At 35.7% G+C, this 14,595-nt stretch overlaps 1 protein-coding gene across 1 annotated transcript in view; it reads right to left on the reverse strand.

Moving 5' to 3' along the window:
* Positions 1-14,595, reverse strand: part of LOC123564714 (uncharacterized) — a 135,326-nt gene that overhangs the window by 13,773 nt on the left and 106,958 nt on the right. Inside the window, exons 33-34 of the mRNA XM_053527499.1 lie at positions 7,807-7,892; positions 4,824-5,043 (exon numbers count right to left, since the gene is read on the reverse strand). Coding sequence (XP_053383474.1) covers positions 4,824-5,043; positions 7,807-7,892 — 306 coding nt within the window. The remainder of the gene's footprint in view (positions 1-4,823; positions 5,044-7,806; positions 7,893-14,595) is intronic.

Here is a 14,595-nt window from a genome sequence, read left to right on the forward strand (position 1 = left end):
ACAATTTAAATTGGTATATAACCTAAAGGCGCGCAATATTTCCGCTGAAGAACTCGTGCATATTTCACGATACAAAGCTAACTAGAGATGCTTTTGAGAAAAGCGCATGTTTCCCACAACTGCCCCTATGAAAAATGTTTAGTTTCTCTGGATGGTTTAGACGAGTGGATCCAATTAGATGGTCTGGATGAGTGGATCCAATCAGTAATTAAAGGGCGATAAATCAAAAGTGCCTGGGCCGATTTGGCTAGTTATCGAACTTGGCTAAGGCCGTATGGCCAAACACATTTTGTTCAAGTTTGGTGAAGATCGGATGAGAAATTTTCGACTTCAGAGAGTGGACAAGAGTAAAAAGGCGGATTTTTTGGTAATTCAAGGGCCGTAACTCCAAAATGTCTGGACCGATTTGGCTAGTTAACAAACCTGGCTGAGGTCTCATGGTCAAACATATTTTGCTCAAGTTTGGTAAAGATCGGATGAGAAATGTTCAACTTAGAGTGCGGACAAAGTAAAAAGGCCGATTTTTCGATAATTCAAGGGCCGTAACTTCAAAATGCCTGGACCGATTTGGCTAGTTATCAAACTTGGCCGAGGTCTCATGGTCAAACACATTTTATTCAAGTTTGGAGAAGATTGGATGAGAAACGTTTGCATTAGAGTGTGGACAAGAGTAAAAAGGCCGATTTTTGGTAATTCAAGGGCCATAACTCCAAGATGCCTGGACCGATTTGGCTAGTTATCAAACTTGGCCGAGGTCTTATGGTCAAACACATTTTGTTTAAGTTTGGTGAAAATCGGATGAGAAATGTTTGACTTAGAGTGAGGACAAGCTTTGTGATAGACAGACACACAGACTGGAGTAAATCAATATGTCTCCCACACCACTGTGTGGTGGGAGACATAATATCCTTTAAATATTTATCTAGAAATAGTTGCATTTTCTAAAACTTGCTTTATAATTTTTTAACTTTTTTTTATCATACATTTTAGTACAGTTGATCAAAACTTTAGTCATTATCTTAATGTGTTAATTTATCAGTGATTTTACATTTGTGACTACTACTACTCAGACATTTTCATTGACTGCATATTAAGAAGTGAATAACAAGAGCTCCGCCAAGCGGGGCAATATACACCCGAAGGATTACATCACAGGATGGGAGCAAAATTTAAAGAACTTGACTGTTGTAGCCCAAAGAAGTGGAACAACAAAAGGTAAACTTCAAAAAAACAAATCCAAGTCCACAAAAAAAATTTCAAAGTCCACAAAAAAAAAATCCTTATCAGGTATAGGTATGTAAAAATACACCTAAAAATTAGAGGTACCATCATAGGATGGGAGCAAAATTTAAAGAACTTGACTGTTGTAGCCCAAAGAAGTGGAACAACAAAAGGTAAACTTCAAAAAAACAAATCTAAGTCCACAAAAAAAAAAATCCTTATCAGGTATAGGTATGTAAAACTACACCTAAAAATATGAGGTACCATCCATGTTGTACCACAGAAAAGTGGTCTCGGTTTTTCCCTACGGTCAATAATAAAAAAGTTTCAAAATAAGCTATTTATAGTAACAATAGTAAAAGGGAAGTAATTTAAAAAAAAATTATTGTAAGTGAACAAAAAAGAGATCTGCCAAATAAAAACAAGAGCACTGCAATGCAGAGCAATATACACAAAGCAGTCATATATGACCTTTGACCTTTAAGTGTGACCCTGACCTTGAAGCAAGCCATCCGGAACATGCGCTCTGCACATTGTCTCAGTGTGGTGAACATTTCTGCCAAGTTTCTTTGAAATCCTTCCAGCAGTTCAAGAGTTACAGAGCGGACACGAAACAAACTGATATGACTTTTGACCCCTAAGTGTGACCTTGACCTTGAAGCGAGACTTCCGGAACATGTGCTCTGCATATCGTCTTGGTGCAGTGAACATTTGTGTCAAGTTTCTTTGAAATCCTTCAAGAGGTTCAAGAGTTACAGAGCAGACACGAAACAAACTGATATGACCTTTGACACCTAAGTGTGACCTTGATCTTGAAGCGAGACATCCAAAACATGCGCTCTGCACATCGTCTTGGAGTGTTGAACATTTGTGTCAAGTTTCCTTGAAATCCTTCAAGGGGTTCAAGAGTTACAGAGCGGACACGAAATTGCTAACGGACAGACGGACACCAGCGTCATAACATAATACGTCCCTCTGGGCGTATAAAAAGTATTTTTTTGCATTCATCCCTTGTTTATAAATGAGCATACATGTTCAAAAGAAAATGCTTTCTTTAGTCAAACTGCACAAACTCCCTCCCCCACAAAAAAAAAACAACAAACCAAAACCCCCTAAACTTTTTATGAAGCACAGCCTGAGAATACTGAACATCTATGAAAACAAAAACAAAGTTAGTGGTCTGAACCCTTTTCACTTTTCTCAGATTATACTGTATAAATATAAGAAAGAACAAAATTATAGATATAATGCTGTCTGAATATGGTAATTTCAATCTAACTCATTATTTTACAAAACAAGAGCTGTCTGTAAGACAGCAAATGCTCGACTATTCGAAATATTGTCCCAGAAGCAGGAAAATATTACCCAAAATGTTAAAATATCAAGAGTTTTAAGTTCAAAAGGGGACATAATTTGACCTAAATGCAAGTCAGAGTTATGGGACTTGATGCTATCAACTAGTTTTATAACCTCGAAGGCACATGTGAAGTTTCAACTTAATATCTGTATTTGTTCTGCAGATAGTAACTTGCACGCAAAACTTTAACCAGAATTTTCTAAGTCCAAAAAGGGGCATAATTTGCCCAAAATACATGTCAGAGTTATGGGACTTGATCCAGTGAGGTTGATAATTGATCTAGAAAATGAAAAAATAAGTTTCAAATCTATTTGCCTTTAAGTAATAGCTGTATGTACTTGCACGCAAGACTTTAACCAGGATTTTCTAAGTCCAAAGGGGGCATAATTTGGCCAAAATGCAGGTCAGAGTTATGGGACTTGATGCTATCAACAAGTTTTATAACCCCGAAGACACATGTGAAGTTTCAATTCAATATCTGCATTAGTTTTGGAGATAGTAACTTGCATGTAAAACTTTAACCAGAATTTTCTAAGTCCAAAAGGGGGCATAATTTGCCCAAAATATACATGTCAGAGTTATGGGACTTGATCCAGTGAGGTTGATAATTGATCTAGAAAACGAAAAAACAAGTTTCAAATCTATATGCCTTTAAGTAATAGCTGTATGTACTTGCACGCAAGACTTTAACCAGGATTTTCTAAGTCCAAAGGGGGCATAATTTGGCCAAAATGCAGGTCAGAGTTATGGGACTTGATGCTATCAACAAGTTTTATAACCCTGAAGACACATGTGAAGTTTCAATTCAATATCTGCATTAGTTTTGGAGATAGTAACTTGCATGTAAAACTTTAACCAGAATTTTCCAAGTCCAAAAGGGGGCATAATTTGCCCAAAATACATGTCAGAGTTATGGGACTTGATCCAGTGAGGTTGGTAATTGATCTAGAAAACCAAACAAGAGCTGTCACTAATGGTGACAAATGCCCCTGCAGCGCCATGACCTTTGACCTTGACCTTTGACCTGGTGACCCCAAAGTCAGTAGGGGTCGTGTACTCAATAAGTACTATCAGCATGTAAAGTTGGAAGGTCCTGGGTGCAGTGGTTCACGAGTAAAGTGCCTTCATGCAAAAAGTTAACGTTGTGACGAACGAACTAACAAACGAACGGACAGACAGTTGAAAACTAATATGCCTCCCTTCAGGGGCATAAAAATAAGTTTTAAATCTATACACCTTTAAGTAATAGCTGTATGTACTTGCACGCAAGACTTTAACCAGGATTTTCTAAGTCCAAAGGGGGCATAATTTGGCCAAAATGCAGGTCAGAGTTATGGGATTTGATGCTATCAACTAGTTTTATAACCCAGAAGATACAAGTGAAGTTTCAATTTAATATCTGCATTAGTTTTGGAGATAGTAACTTGCATGTAAAACTAAACAGAATTTTCTAAGTCCAAAAGGGGGCATATTATGCCCAAAATACGTGTCAGAGCTATGGGACTTGACCCAGTGAGGTTGGTATTTGACCTAGAAAAAGAAAAAATAAGTTTCATATCTATACGCCTTTAAGTAATAGTTGTATGTACTTGCATGCAGACTTTAACCAGGATTTTCTAAGTCCAAAGGGTGCATAATTTGGCCAAAATGCAGGTCAGAGTTATGGGACTTAATGCTATCAACTAGTTTTATAACCCCGAAGACACATGTGAAGTTTCAATTCTGCTTTAGTTTTGGAGATAGTAACTTGCATGTAAAATTTTAACCAGGATTTTCTAAGTCCAAAAGGGGGCATAATTTGCTCAAAATACATGTCAGAGTTATGGAACTTGTCCCAGTGAGGTTGGTAATTGACCTAGAAAAAGGAAAATAAGTTCCAAAGCTATATGCCTTTAAATGATAGCTGTATGTACTTGCATGCAAAACTTTAACCAAGGTGTGATGCCGACGCCGACGCCAGGTTGAAGAGCTAAAAAATTTTTTATAATATTATGCTTAAATTTTATCTGGCACAAAAGATTAGTATATCATGACTTTGATGTTATTTCAAACATCTCAAGCCAAATGTTCACTATCACTGTTTAAGGTGGGGAAGTTTTGATATACACAGACACGAAAAGAAATGGAAGAACACCCCTGGGCTGAAATGCCTATCATCGCTTTGGAATGTTAAACCCAACAAAACAGAACAAAACGTCTAATTTTTACTTCATATTTATCTGGCAAGGTGCATTGCAATAATTACCTTTCTGTTTCATAGAAAGCATTGTGATGAGTGTACTCCACTTAGATTGTTGTCTGGATGAGCAGAGTTTAATTTCAGTGCAGACCTGTTCTGGTGTGAAGTTCTTCAATATAAGCTGCACAACCATGTCAGCGTACTCCTCTACAAACGCATCACACTGGTCCGTGATTGTCTCTGGTAATAAACTACACACCTTCTCAAGAGCCGCTTTAATTTCAGCCTGTTAAATGTGATAAATTATTTCAGTCTTCGATATATGTTCAATAGTTTCACAAAGAAGTATGACAAATAATCCTATGGTAAACAAGAGTGCCAGACTGTCACAAAATATGCCGGTCAGATGAAAGCTGTTCGACTTAAGAGAGCGGACAAAGTTAAATGTGCAGTTTTTTGAGTAATTCAAGGGCCATAATCCAAGAGTGCCTGGGGCGATTTGGGTGGTTATCCATCTTGGCTAAGATATTATGCCCACAAACATTATCAGCAGTTTGGTGAAGATCAGATGAAAACTGTTCGACTTCGAGAGTAGACAAGGCTAAATTCCCATTTTTTTTAGTAATTCAAGGGCCATAATCCAACAGTGCCTGGGGCGATTTGCCTGGTTATCTAACTTGGCCGAGATATTATGCCCACAAACATTGTCAGCAAGTTTTGTGAAGATCGGATGAAAACTGTTTGACTTAGAGAGCAGACATGTGCCACGGGTGTTCACATAATATGCCCTGCTCTTTCAGAGACGAGCGTATAAAAATTTTGTTTGTATAATGTCATTTTGACAGTATTAAAATCATGTTACAACAGTAAATTAACCTAACAAGTGTTCTTGGAAGAATACCAATGCTAACTTGCTCTCTGTATTACTAACTTACAACTTCCCCTCATGAACCATAGTTGGCGAACAAATGACTTCACACATGTTGTCCTCAATATCATATAAAGCTAAAGCTAGATGTGTGTCCATAGGACACAGGTGCCCCCCACTCCTGCCACTGTAACATGGTTTAATGACTCAGGTTAAACATTTTTTAAGATGTTTGCAACAAACTTTTAAGAACATTATGTGTATTTTTCACTTAGTTGGCCATAACTCTGGCCTAGCTGAGTAAAATTCTAAAGAGAACATTTCATAGGCTACAAAACAATCCTCTAATGTTTTATGATTCTTGGTCAAGTACATTTTAACATACATGTTTCACAAACTTTTTTTTTGAGTAAGTCTGGATAAGTCTGGTCTTGTGTAGTGAAATAATGACTGTAGGTAAAATATTTTTGGAGCTATGCGCGACAAAACATTAAAATGACAATTTTTTCCTAGGTCAGGGGCCATAACTCCTACAATACTGAATGAATCCAGACGCGAATCCCCAGGTTCACAACTACACATGCTGACCAACATTCCTGCAAACTTTGGTGACGCTAGGTCAAATACTTTTGGAGCCACGCGCGACAAAACATTAAAATTACCAATTTTTTACTAAGTCAGGGGCCATAACTCCTACATGACTGAATGAATCCGGACGCGAAACCCCAGGTGCACAACTACACATGCTGACCAAGATTCCTGTAAAGTTTTGTGACTCTACGTCAAATACTTTTGGAGCTAGGCGCGACACAACACTTAAATGACCAATTTTTACTAAGTCAGGGGCCGTAACTCCTACATGACTGAATGCATCCAGATGTGAAACCCCAGGTGCACAACTACACATGCTGACCAACATTTCTGTAAAGTTTTGTGACTCTACGTCAAATACTTTTGGAGCTAAGCCCGACACAACATTCTCGGAAGGACGGACGGACGGACAAGAGCAAATCTATATGCCCAAACCACTCATGGGGGGGGGGGGGGGGGCACAAAAACTACATTTAACCATCTAACAAATGAAAACAGAATTAAGACTGAAACAAGAGCCGTTTGCAACATACACATGAACCCACCTCATAGTGGTCTGTTGGAGGTAACTTCGTGTATAATTTTCAAATCACCATCCATCCCCACAAAAAGTAGGGGTTATCTGCTGACCGTATACAAACATTTCAACTGATACTTGATAGCTGAAGGTCTAAGTATTCTCCAATTATTGATCATACTCCATTTTTAGTCTCAATGTCAATGTGACCCTTGTCCTTCTGACAAAACAATACAGGTCATCTAATGACCATATTCAATAGTAAATGGTAGTTTGAGGATGTTATGCCCAAGCATGACTGAGTAACCTTGACATTTGACCCTACAATGTTACAGGTCATCTACTGACCACAGGCAATCATCCTATGAAGTCCAACAGCTGACATTTCTCTGCCTTCTCACTTTTTACAAGAAACCATTTGCAGTCTCACTGTCATCTTTGACCTACTGACCCCAGAACAATAATGGTTATCAACAAACCAAAGGCTATCATTCTGTGAAGTTTTACTGTGATCTTGACCTTAGACATATTGACAAAACCATAAGGGTACTAGAGCTGCTTTTGAGAAAAACACATGTCTCCCACTTCTGCCTAATCATCTAGATTGGCATTTCTTCTCCATTATGTATCTGAGTCAACCATGCACCAAGACCTGTATCACTGGCATCAGTATTTTCGGTAACTGAAGGGCCATAATTCTGAAATGCCTGGGCCAATTTGGCTTGTTATCGGACTTGGCCGAGGACTTACCAGGTATTGGCAAACACATTTTGTTCAAGTTTGGTGAAGATCGGATGAGAAATGTTCGACTTACGAGTGCGGACAAGATTTGTGACAGACACACACACTGACAGGAGTAAATCAATATCCCAAATAAACTGACCACAGAGCTCGTTCTATAAATTTTGGCCACTGTAAGGTCCAAGCATTCTCAAGCTGCTGATGGAAAACATGTTCATGTTCAGTCAACATGTTCTTTTCTCTGAAGTAAGGGCATGACAAATACTTCATGAGACATATACTTTGTGAGTGAAATCAGCAACAACATCCGACACAGTGCATTAAATCCTTACCTCTGTACTGTTTTCTTTTAGCAACGTCTTCAGCTCTGTCATCACAAATTCACAAAGTGCGCATTCTGGACTGGACTTCAATTGGTCTGATTCATCAAAAAAAAAAAAAATGTTATGAAAATAATACCTTGATAATTCTATTGTAATTCCATGCAAATTTCTATTCAACTCTATGAATAAAGAACAGTACTGTAACAGTCACCAGGATTCGACAGTTTGTTAACTATTTACACAAAATCAATTACAGATTTTTCTGTGCATTGACGAGAGATATTCTATCAGCGTATGTTTGAAAATCACACAACAATTTTACAAAGCTCTACAAAAAAAACCCTGCAAACTTTTTTCTTCTTCTAATAAATCTTCATAAAAATAAAGGGTCAGTTTATTCTAAAGTCTGATCAGAGAAAAACTAGACTATTGCTCAGTAACAAAAGTTACCTCAAAAAGGGAAATAATTATTAAACCTTGGGAAGCTGAAATAAAATGTTTTAAAAATTGTGTTGCCATGGCAACTACAATTTTACATGTAGCAAATAAATAAAGTGCCTGAATATTCTCCAAATTGCCCTTTATCTATCTATCACATTAAAACAAAAAAGTTTTATGTTATACTTTAATTATCTACTGCCATGGCAAACATATTTTTTTTTTATATTGCAACAGAGAAGACAAAACTACAGTTAACATTAAAGGTGATTGATACTCCCAGACACCACTTTGACATAAGGAAAGTAAAATGTTGTGATCATGACCTTTGACCTTCAAGTGTGACCTTAACCTTGGACATAGTGACCTGGGCTGAGCACTCATCATGAATATGTGAGCATAATATTGTGATGTGTATATATTTCCCTATTCTTGCATAAAAACTACTTCTTTCACTGGATCCGCCCATGTATAAACGGGAGAAAAATCGTGTGCAAACAAGGCAATTCACGTGCTGTTAATACATGATTTTTATTTTGAAATGCTTTGCCAGGGACGTATGTATGTATTTCTGCGCAGACTGACATTTGGCATCTGCATCTTGTTTCTTCCATAATAACCTCTTCTTGTAGCATTATAGATACAATGTAATCCATAGTATGTTTAGCTGTATCAGTTTCCAACCCCAAACGTACTGCCCCCATCAATGTACGCACTAGCTTCTCTTAGAGTTTACTCCCTTTACAAAGCGTCTGTTCAGTTATTGTAAATAACTGTGAATAAATAAGTATCGCGTGTAACTTGTGCTATTGCCCGTTTTTAGGTATTATATTAATGGTTTTTGTTAGTATCAGTCGGTTTGTTTTTACCTGATTGTTCGCAGAATTCATATAATAAAACTCGAAAGCTAGTCACTAGCTTCGTACTCATCCGTACTCTGTTTGTTCGTACTCAAAATAATTCGAATGTAAAGTTGTTATTCTTAAAATAATTGTGTTCCTGTTTATCAATTTTTTTAGTTATATGCAAAATTATGTGTAATGTAACGTTTGTAATAACTAAAAATAACAAGAGGACCATGATGGTCCTGAATCGCTCACCTCTCCAAACGCAACCCAGTTCATTGTGGCCAAGTTTCATTGAAAACCACCAAGTAGTTTCAGAGTAGATGCCATAACAAAAATTGTTAATAGATGGAAGGACAGAACATGGAGATAAGGCGATTTGTCTAGTCCACCATCTGTAGATGGTTGGCTAATAAAGAGTAACCTCTCGGGTAATTATGTTGAACTTAAATTCACACTACTAAGGGCTAGGATTTTTTTTTAACCGGGCATTGTAATTTCAACAATCTCTGTACAAGGTTCATGTAAATATGGCCTTTAGAGTGTCAGTACTACTTTTGCTTTGGTTGAGCAAGTGACATTATTAGTCCTAGGAAATAACAAGAAGAGTAATTATTGTTACAGTTTATAAATATATTTTTATTTAACTAGCATCACATTGCTGACATAAATCTTGTGAATAATGATATCCACAGACATTATACATTATAATATAGTATTTGTAATACAAGCTGGCATTTTTTATCTAAATAATATATAAATAAGAGATATGTTTGCCCACAGTATGTGATATTAAACATGCTAGATTGTTTGATAGACATTACAATATAAGCCTTGTGTATCAAATGCAAATTATAATTTTTCATGAACAGCATATGATATGTTTCTGATTTAAAAAGTAACTAATATCTTTTTAGTTGTAGAGAGCTATTAGTACTGGGTATTTTGCATTGCGAGCTTAGTATTTGGTCAAATAGAAGGATCACAGGCATATCTCCACATCCCTGAAAGATCCATACTATAGACAGAGAAATTCCCACTGATATGCCCGCATGTTGTACAGCTTCATAGAAGCATTTGTTTTTACAAATAAATTCAACTTTATATGGCACATAGTGCCCCCAGTACAGTAATAACTAAACAGCCATATACAAAACTATCTCACAACATCCAACTTACATTCAAAACAGTTCCTCTTCAAAAACAATTATATCATATGCTGTCATTGTCTTCAAAAGCTAGTTCTTGTCAATGATATATGTACTGATGTTTCATATTTGCAGATACAGGGTTTTAACAGCTAGGTCAAAGATGAAGATTTTTTTTCTATGCATGTTATAATTATTCAACACAATAAAAATGTTGTTGCAGTTTGAACCTTTACTTTTGCTACATTATTGCATTGTTGATATTTTTAATCACATGTGGCCAAAGTTAAAGTCAGGTAAAATGAGGTAATTTAGCATTATCTAACTTTTGACTGGCAAAAACATTGTGTTGTGATGTTAAATGCCAAATACAATGACAATATGTTGATAAAACACAAAAATGAAAACAGTATCAAACAGAAACAGATATTAACACAAGCAATGAACAAACACACTTGAAAAACTTTAACATGAAAGAGCTACAATGTTGTAGATAGTGTAGATAGTAACATCAGTGCCAAGCACATAATATATACATAAATTACATAGTATAATTCTTTTAACAATCCTATTAAATTTAAATCATTTACTTATGTATACAAGTTTAAAGACACTATGTTGATTGTTTTTCATTCTATAAGCACTGTAATATTTGTCTTATTTACAGGTATCGGTGACATTAACCATTGACTGAGAGACAACAGTAACTGTAAAGTTTTTGTAAGACACAAATAGCAATTGTTTCTCATACAATAAAATGAAAATACCTTTACAATAAATACTGCAGTATGTGATATTAAACATGCTAGATTGTTTGATAGACATTACAATATAAGCCTTGTGTATCAAATGCAAATTATAATTTTTCATGAACAGCATATGATATGTTTCTGATTTAAAAAGTAACTAATATCTTTTTAGTTGTAGAGAGCTATTAGTACTGGGTATTTTGCATTGCGAGCTTAGTATTTGGTCAAATAGAAGGATCACAGGCATATCTCCACATCCCTGAAAGATCCATACTATAGACAGAGAAATTCCCACTGATATGCCCGCATGTTGTACAGCTTCATAGAAGCATTTGTTTTTACAAATAAATTCAACTTTATACGGCACATAGTGCCCCCAGTACAGTAATAACTAAACAGCCATATACAAAACTATCTCACAACATCCAACTTACATTCAAAACAGTTCCTCTTCAAAAACAATTATATCATATGCTGTCATTGTCTTCAAAAGCTAGTTCTTGTCAATGATATATGTACTGATAACAATCGAACATGTTTCATATTTGCAGATACAGGGTTTTAACAGCTAGGTCAAAGATGAAGATTTTTTTTCTATGCATGTTATAATTATTCAACACAATAAAAATGTTGTTGCAGTTTGAACCTTTACTTTTGCTACATTATTGCATTGTTGATATTTTTAATCACATGTGGCCAAAGTTAAAGTCAGGTAAAATGAGGTAATTTAGCATTATTTAACTTTTGACTGGCAAAAACATTGTGTTGTGATGTTAAATGCCAAATACAATGACAATATGTTGATAAAACACAAAAATGAAAACAGTATCAAACAGAAACAGATATTAACACAAGCAATGAACAAACACACTTGAAAAACTTTAACATGAAAGAGCTACAATGTTGTAGATAGTGTAGATAGTAACATCAGTGCCAAGCACATAATATATACATAAATTACATAGTATAATTCTTTTAACAATCCTATTTAAATTTAAATCATTTACTTATGTATACAAGTTTAAAGACACTATGTCAATTGTTTTTCATTCTATAAGCACTGTAATATTTGTCTTATTTACAGGTATTGGTGACATTAACCATTGACTGAGAGACAACAGTAACTGTAAAGTTTTTGTAAGACACAAATAGCAATTGTTTCTCATACAATAAAATGAAAATACCTTTACAATACACACTGCATGTTGCTGACAATATTCAAAAATGATTGGTCTATTTGATGATAGCAATAATTGTTAACCTTTGAAACATAGAATACATAACAACCAAATATTTGTTGCATACCACAAATTTGACCAAGTTGATAAATGTAAAACATAATGATACATCAAGCTTGTTCATGCAATAAATAACTTAAACTATAAAAAGTGAATTTACCAATTAAAACTTCGCACATCTGTTAAAAAATTGATTTGTAAAATGGCAATTTTCCACTGACTGCTTAAATTGAGAAACTAGAGCTATCACTAAAGGTGATGAATGTACCCCCCGCATGCACTGACACAGTACATTGCAATTTGACGCACACAAGATCGCATAATTATGTGGACTGTATGTATATAGACTGTATGTATACAGTATAGTAACAAAAAAACAAAGTCCCATAACTATGCAGAATATTCATCTAAAAGAACGTAACATGCACCATGCACAACTAGGGTTGGTACTGATCACTTGTGTGAAGTTCTATTAAATTGTGTGCAAGGGTTCGGAAGATTAGGCGCGCACAAGATTGCATATGCAGACTGTATGTACATAGTATGTTAACAAGAAACAAAGTCGCATAACTCTGCAATTTTTGTCGTTGAAAGAACCTAATATGCCCCATGCACAACTACTGTTGTTACTGATCACTTGTGTGAAGTTTCATTAAATTGTATCAACGGGATGAGGAGAGATGGTGCGCACAAGATTGTGTCTATGTATATAGTATAGTAACAAAAAACAAAGTCCCGTAACTCTGCAAAAAAAATTTTCTGAAAGAACCTAACATGCCCCATGCATAACTACTGTTGTTACTGACCACTTGTGTGAAGTTTCATTAAATTGTGTCAAGGGGATGAGGAGAGATGGTGTGCACAAGATTGTGTCTACGGACAGACAGACGGACGGACAGACAGAGAGACAACCTGAAACCAGTATTCACCCCCTTACAACTTTGTTGTCGGGTGGAGGGGGGGGGGTACAATAATTGTCTTTTCAAGAGTAGAAGCAACAACAGACATAATATTGACAGACTGATTAGAAAATTCAATTTGATATTCTTAAAGATGGTGAGCTATTAAGCTATTTCAAATAGTGGAAACATTCCCTTGTTATGTTTTTATGGTGCCCACCCACATAAAGCAAAAGCACCATACAGTACCAACTTCATATTTTTATGAAGTTGGCACTGTAAGACAGCCAAACGGGTGATATTTTCAAGAAACAGATTAAGGATGCACAAATGAATAGTAATTTACTTTGTTTATTATTTCTCATACAAATAAATTATTTTATGGTCTGACCAATAGGTTTCCACTGTCCCAACTGTAGCGTCTAGGTTTGAAAAAATAAGATCTAAAGTTGTCAAATAGTCAGTTGTTGATTCATTTACAAGTTGTTCACACACCAGTGATTCTGATAAGTACTCTAGAACAGGTCTAGATTTAACCGCTACATCAATATTAAAATCCCCTAAAATAACCATAGGTGTTGACACACTTACTCTTTGTAACAGTTCATCTCTCAAGAATGTGCGAAACATACTGTCAGGCATACTTGGAGATTTGTATAACACAACAATCTGCACTTCTTGATTACCCTGCACAATCTTCACAATTGTGAATTCAAAATTTTCCGAATTAAACGAGCAATATGAAGATATATTAATTTCATTTCTGACATATACAGCTATTCCATGTGAAGGTCTGTGAGTTGGTGATTGTGACGATTGATCATTTCGTATCAGGCGAAAGCCATCTACATCATACTTAGCATCAGTATCAGAATAGCACAACCGTGTTTCAGCAAGACCAAATATATGTGATGACATGAGAGTATGATCATATTTGACATCCTTAAAATGTTTATGTAGAGACCTGCAATTATTGAAAGCTACTTTTAATGTTGAATCCACCGATTCTAAAGGAACATAGCACAACTCCAGTCTAGCACTATTTTGTAACCTATCCATTTCAGTCTTTACTTTTTGATCAACTTGTAAAGCTTGCTCATTGAAATTTAGAATTTGTAGCTTATCTAATGATTTAACTCTACTCAATGCAACATAATGTAGGTGTGGAACTTTCCGTGTTTTCCGCTGAGACAGGTCAATTACAGCACTTTCTAAAGTAGTACCTTGTGCTCTATGAACAGAACGCCCAGCAGACGGTTGCAAAGGGTACTGAATCCTTTCAAATGTCTTTTTGTTGTATGTAAAAGACCTTTCGATGTCAAATATCGGTGTCCAATTATGGTCTATTTCTGAATGGTAAAATCCTCGGTTTCTATATTTAATCCTTGTTTCATTTCCAGCTTTTGCCTCATCAAACTGCACCCATATGACACTTGGTCGATTTGTCTCTACTTGCTTGTATTCTAGATGTTTTACAATAC

This window comes from Mercenaria mercenaria, chromosome 2 (genome assembly GCF_021730395.1).
Source record: "Mercenaria mercenaria strain notata chromosome 2, MADL_Memer_1, whole genome shotgun sequence".
Classification (NCBI taxonomy): Eukaryota; Metazoa; Mollusca; class Bivalvia; order Venerida; family Veneridae; genus Mercenaria; species Mercenaria mercenaria.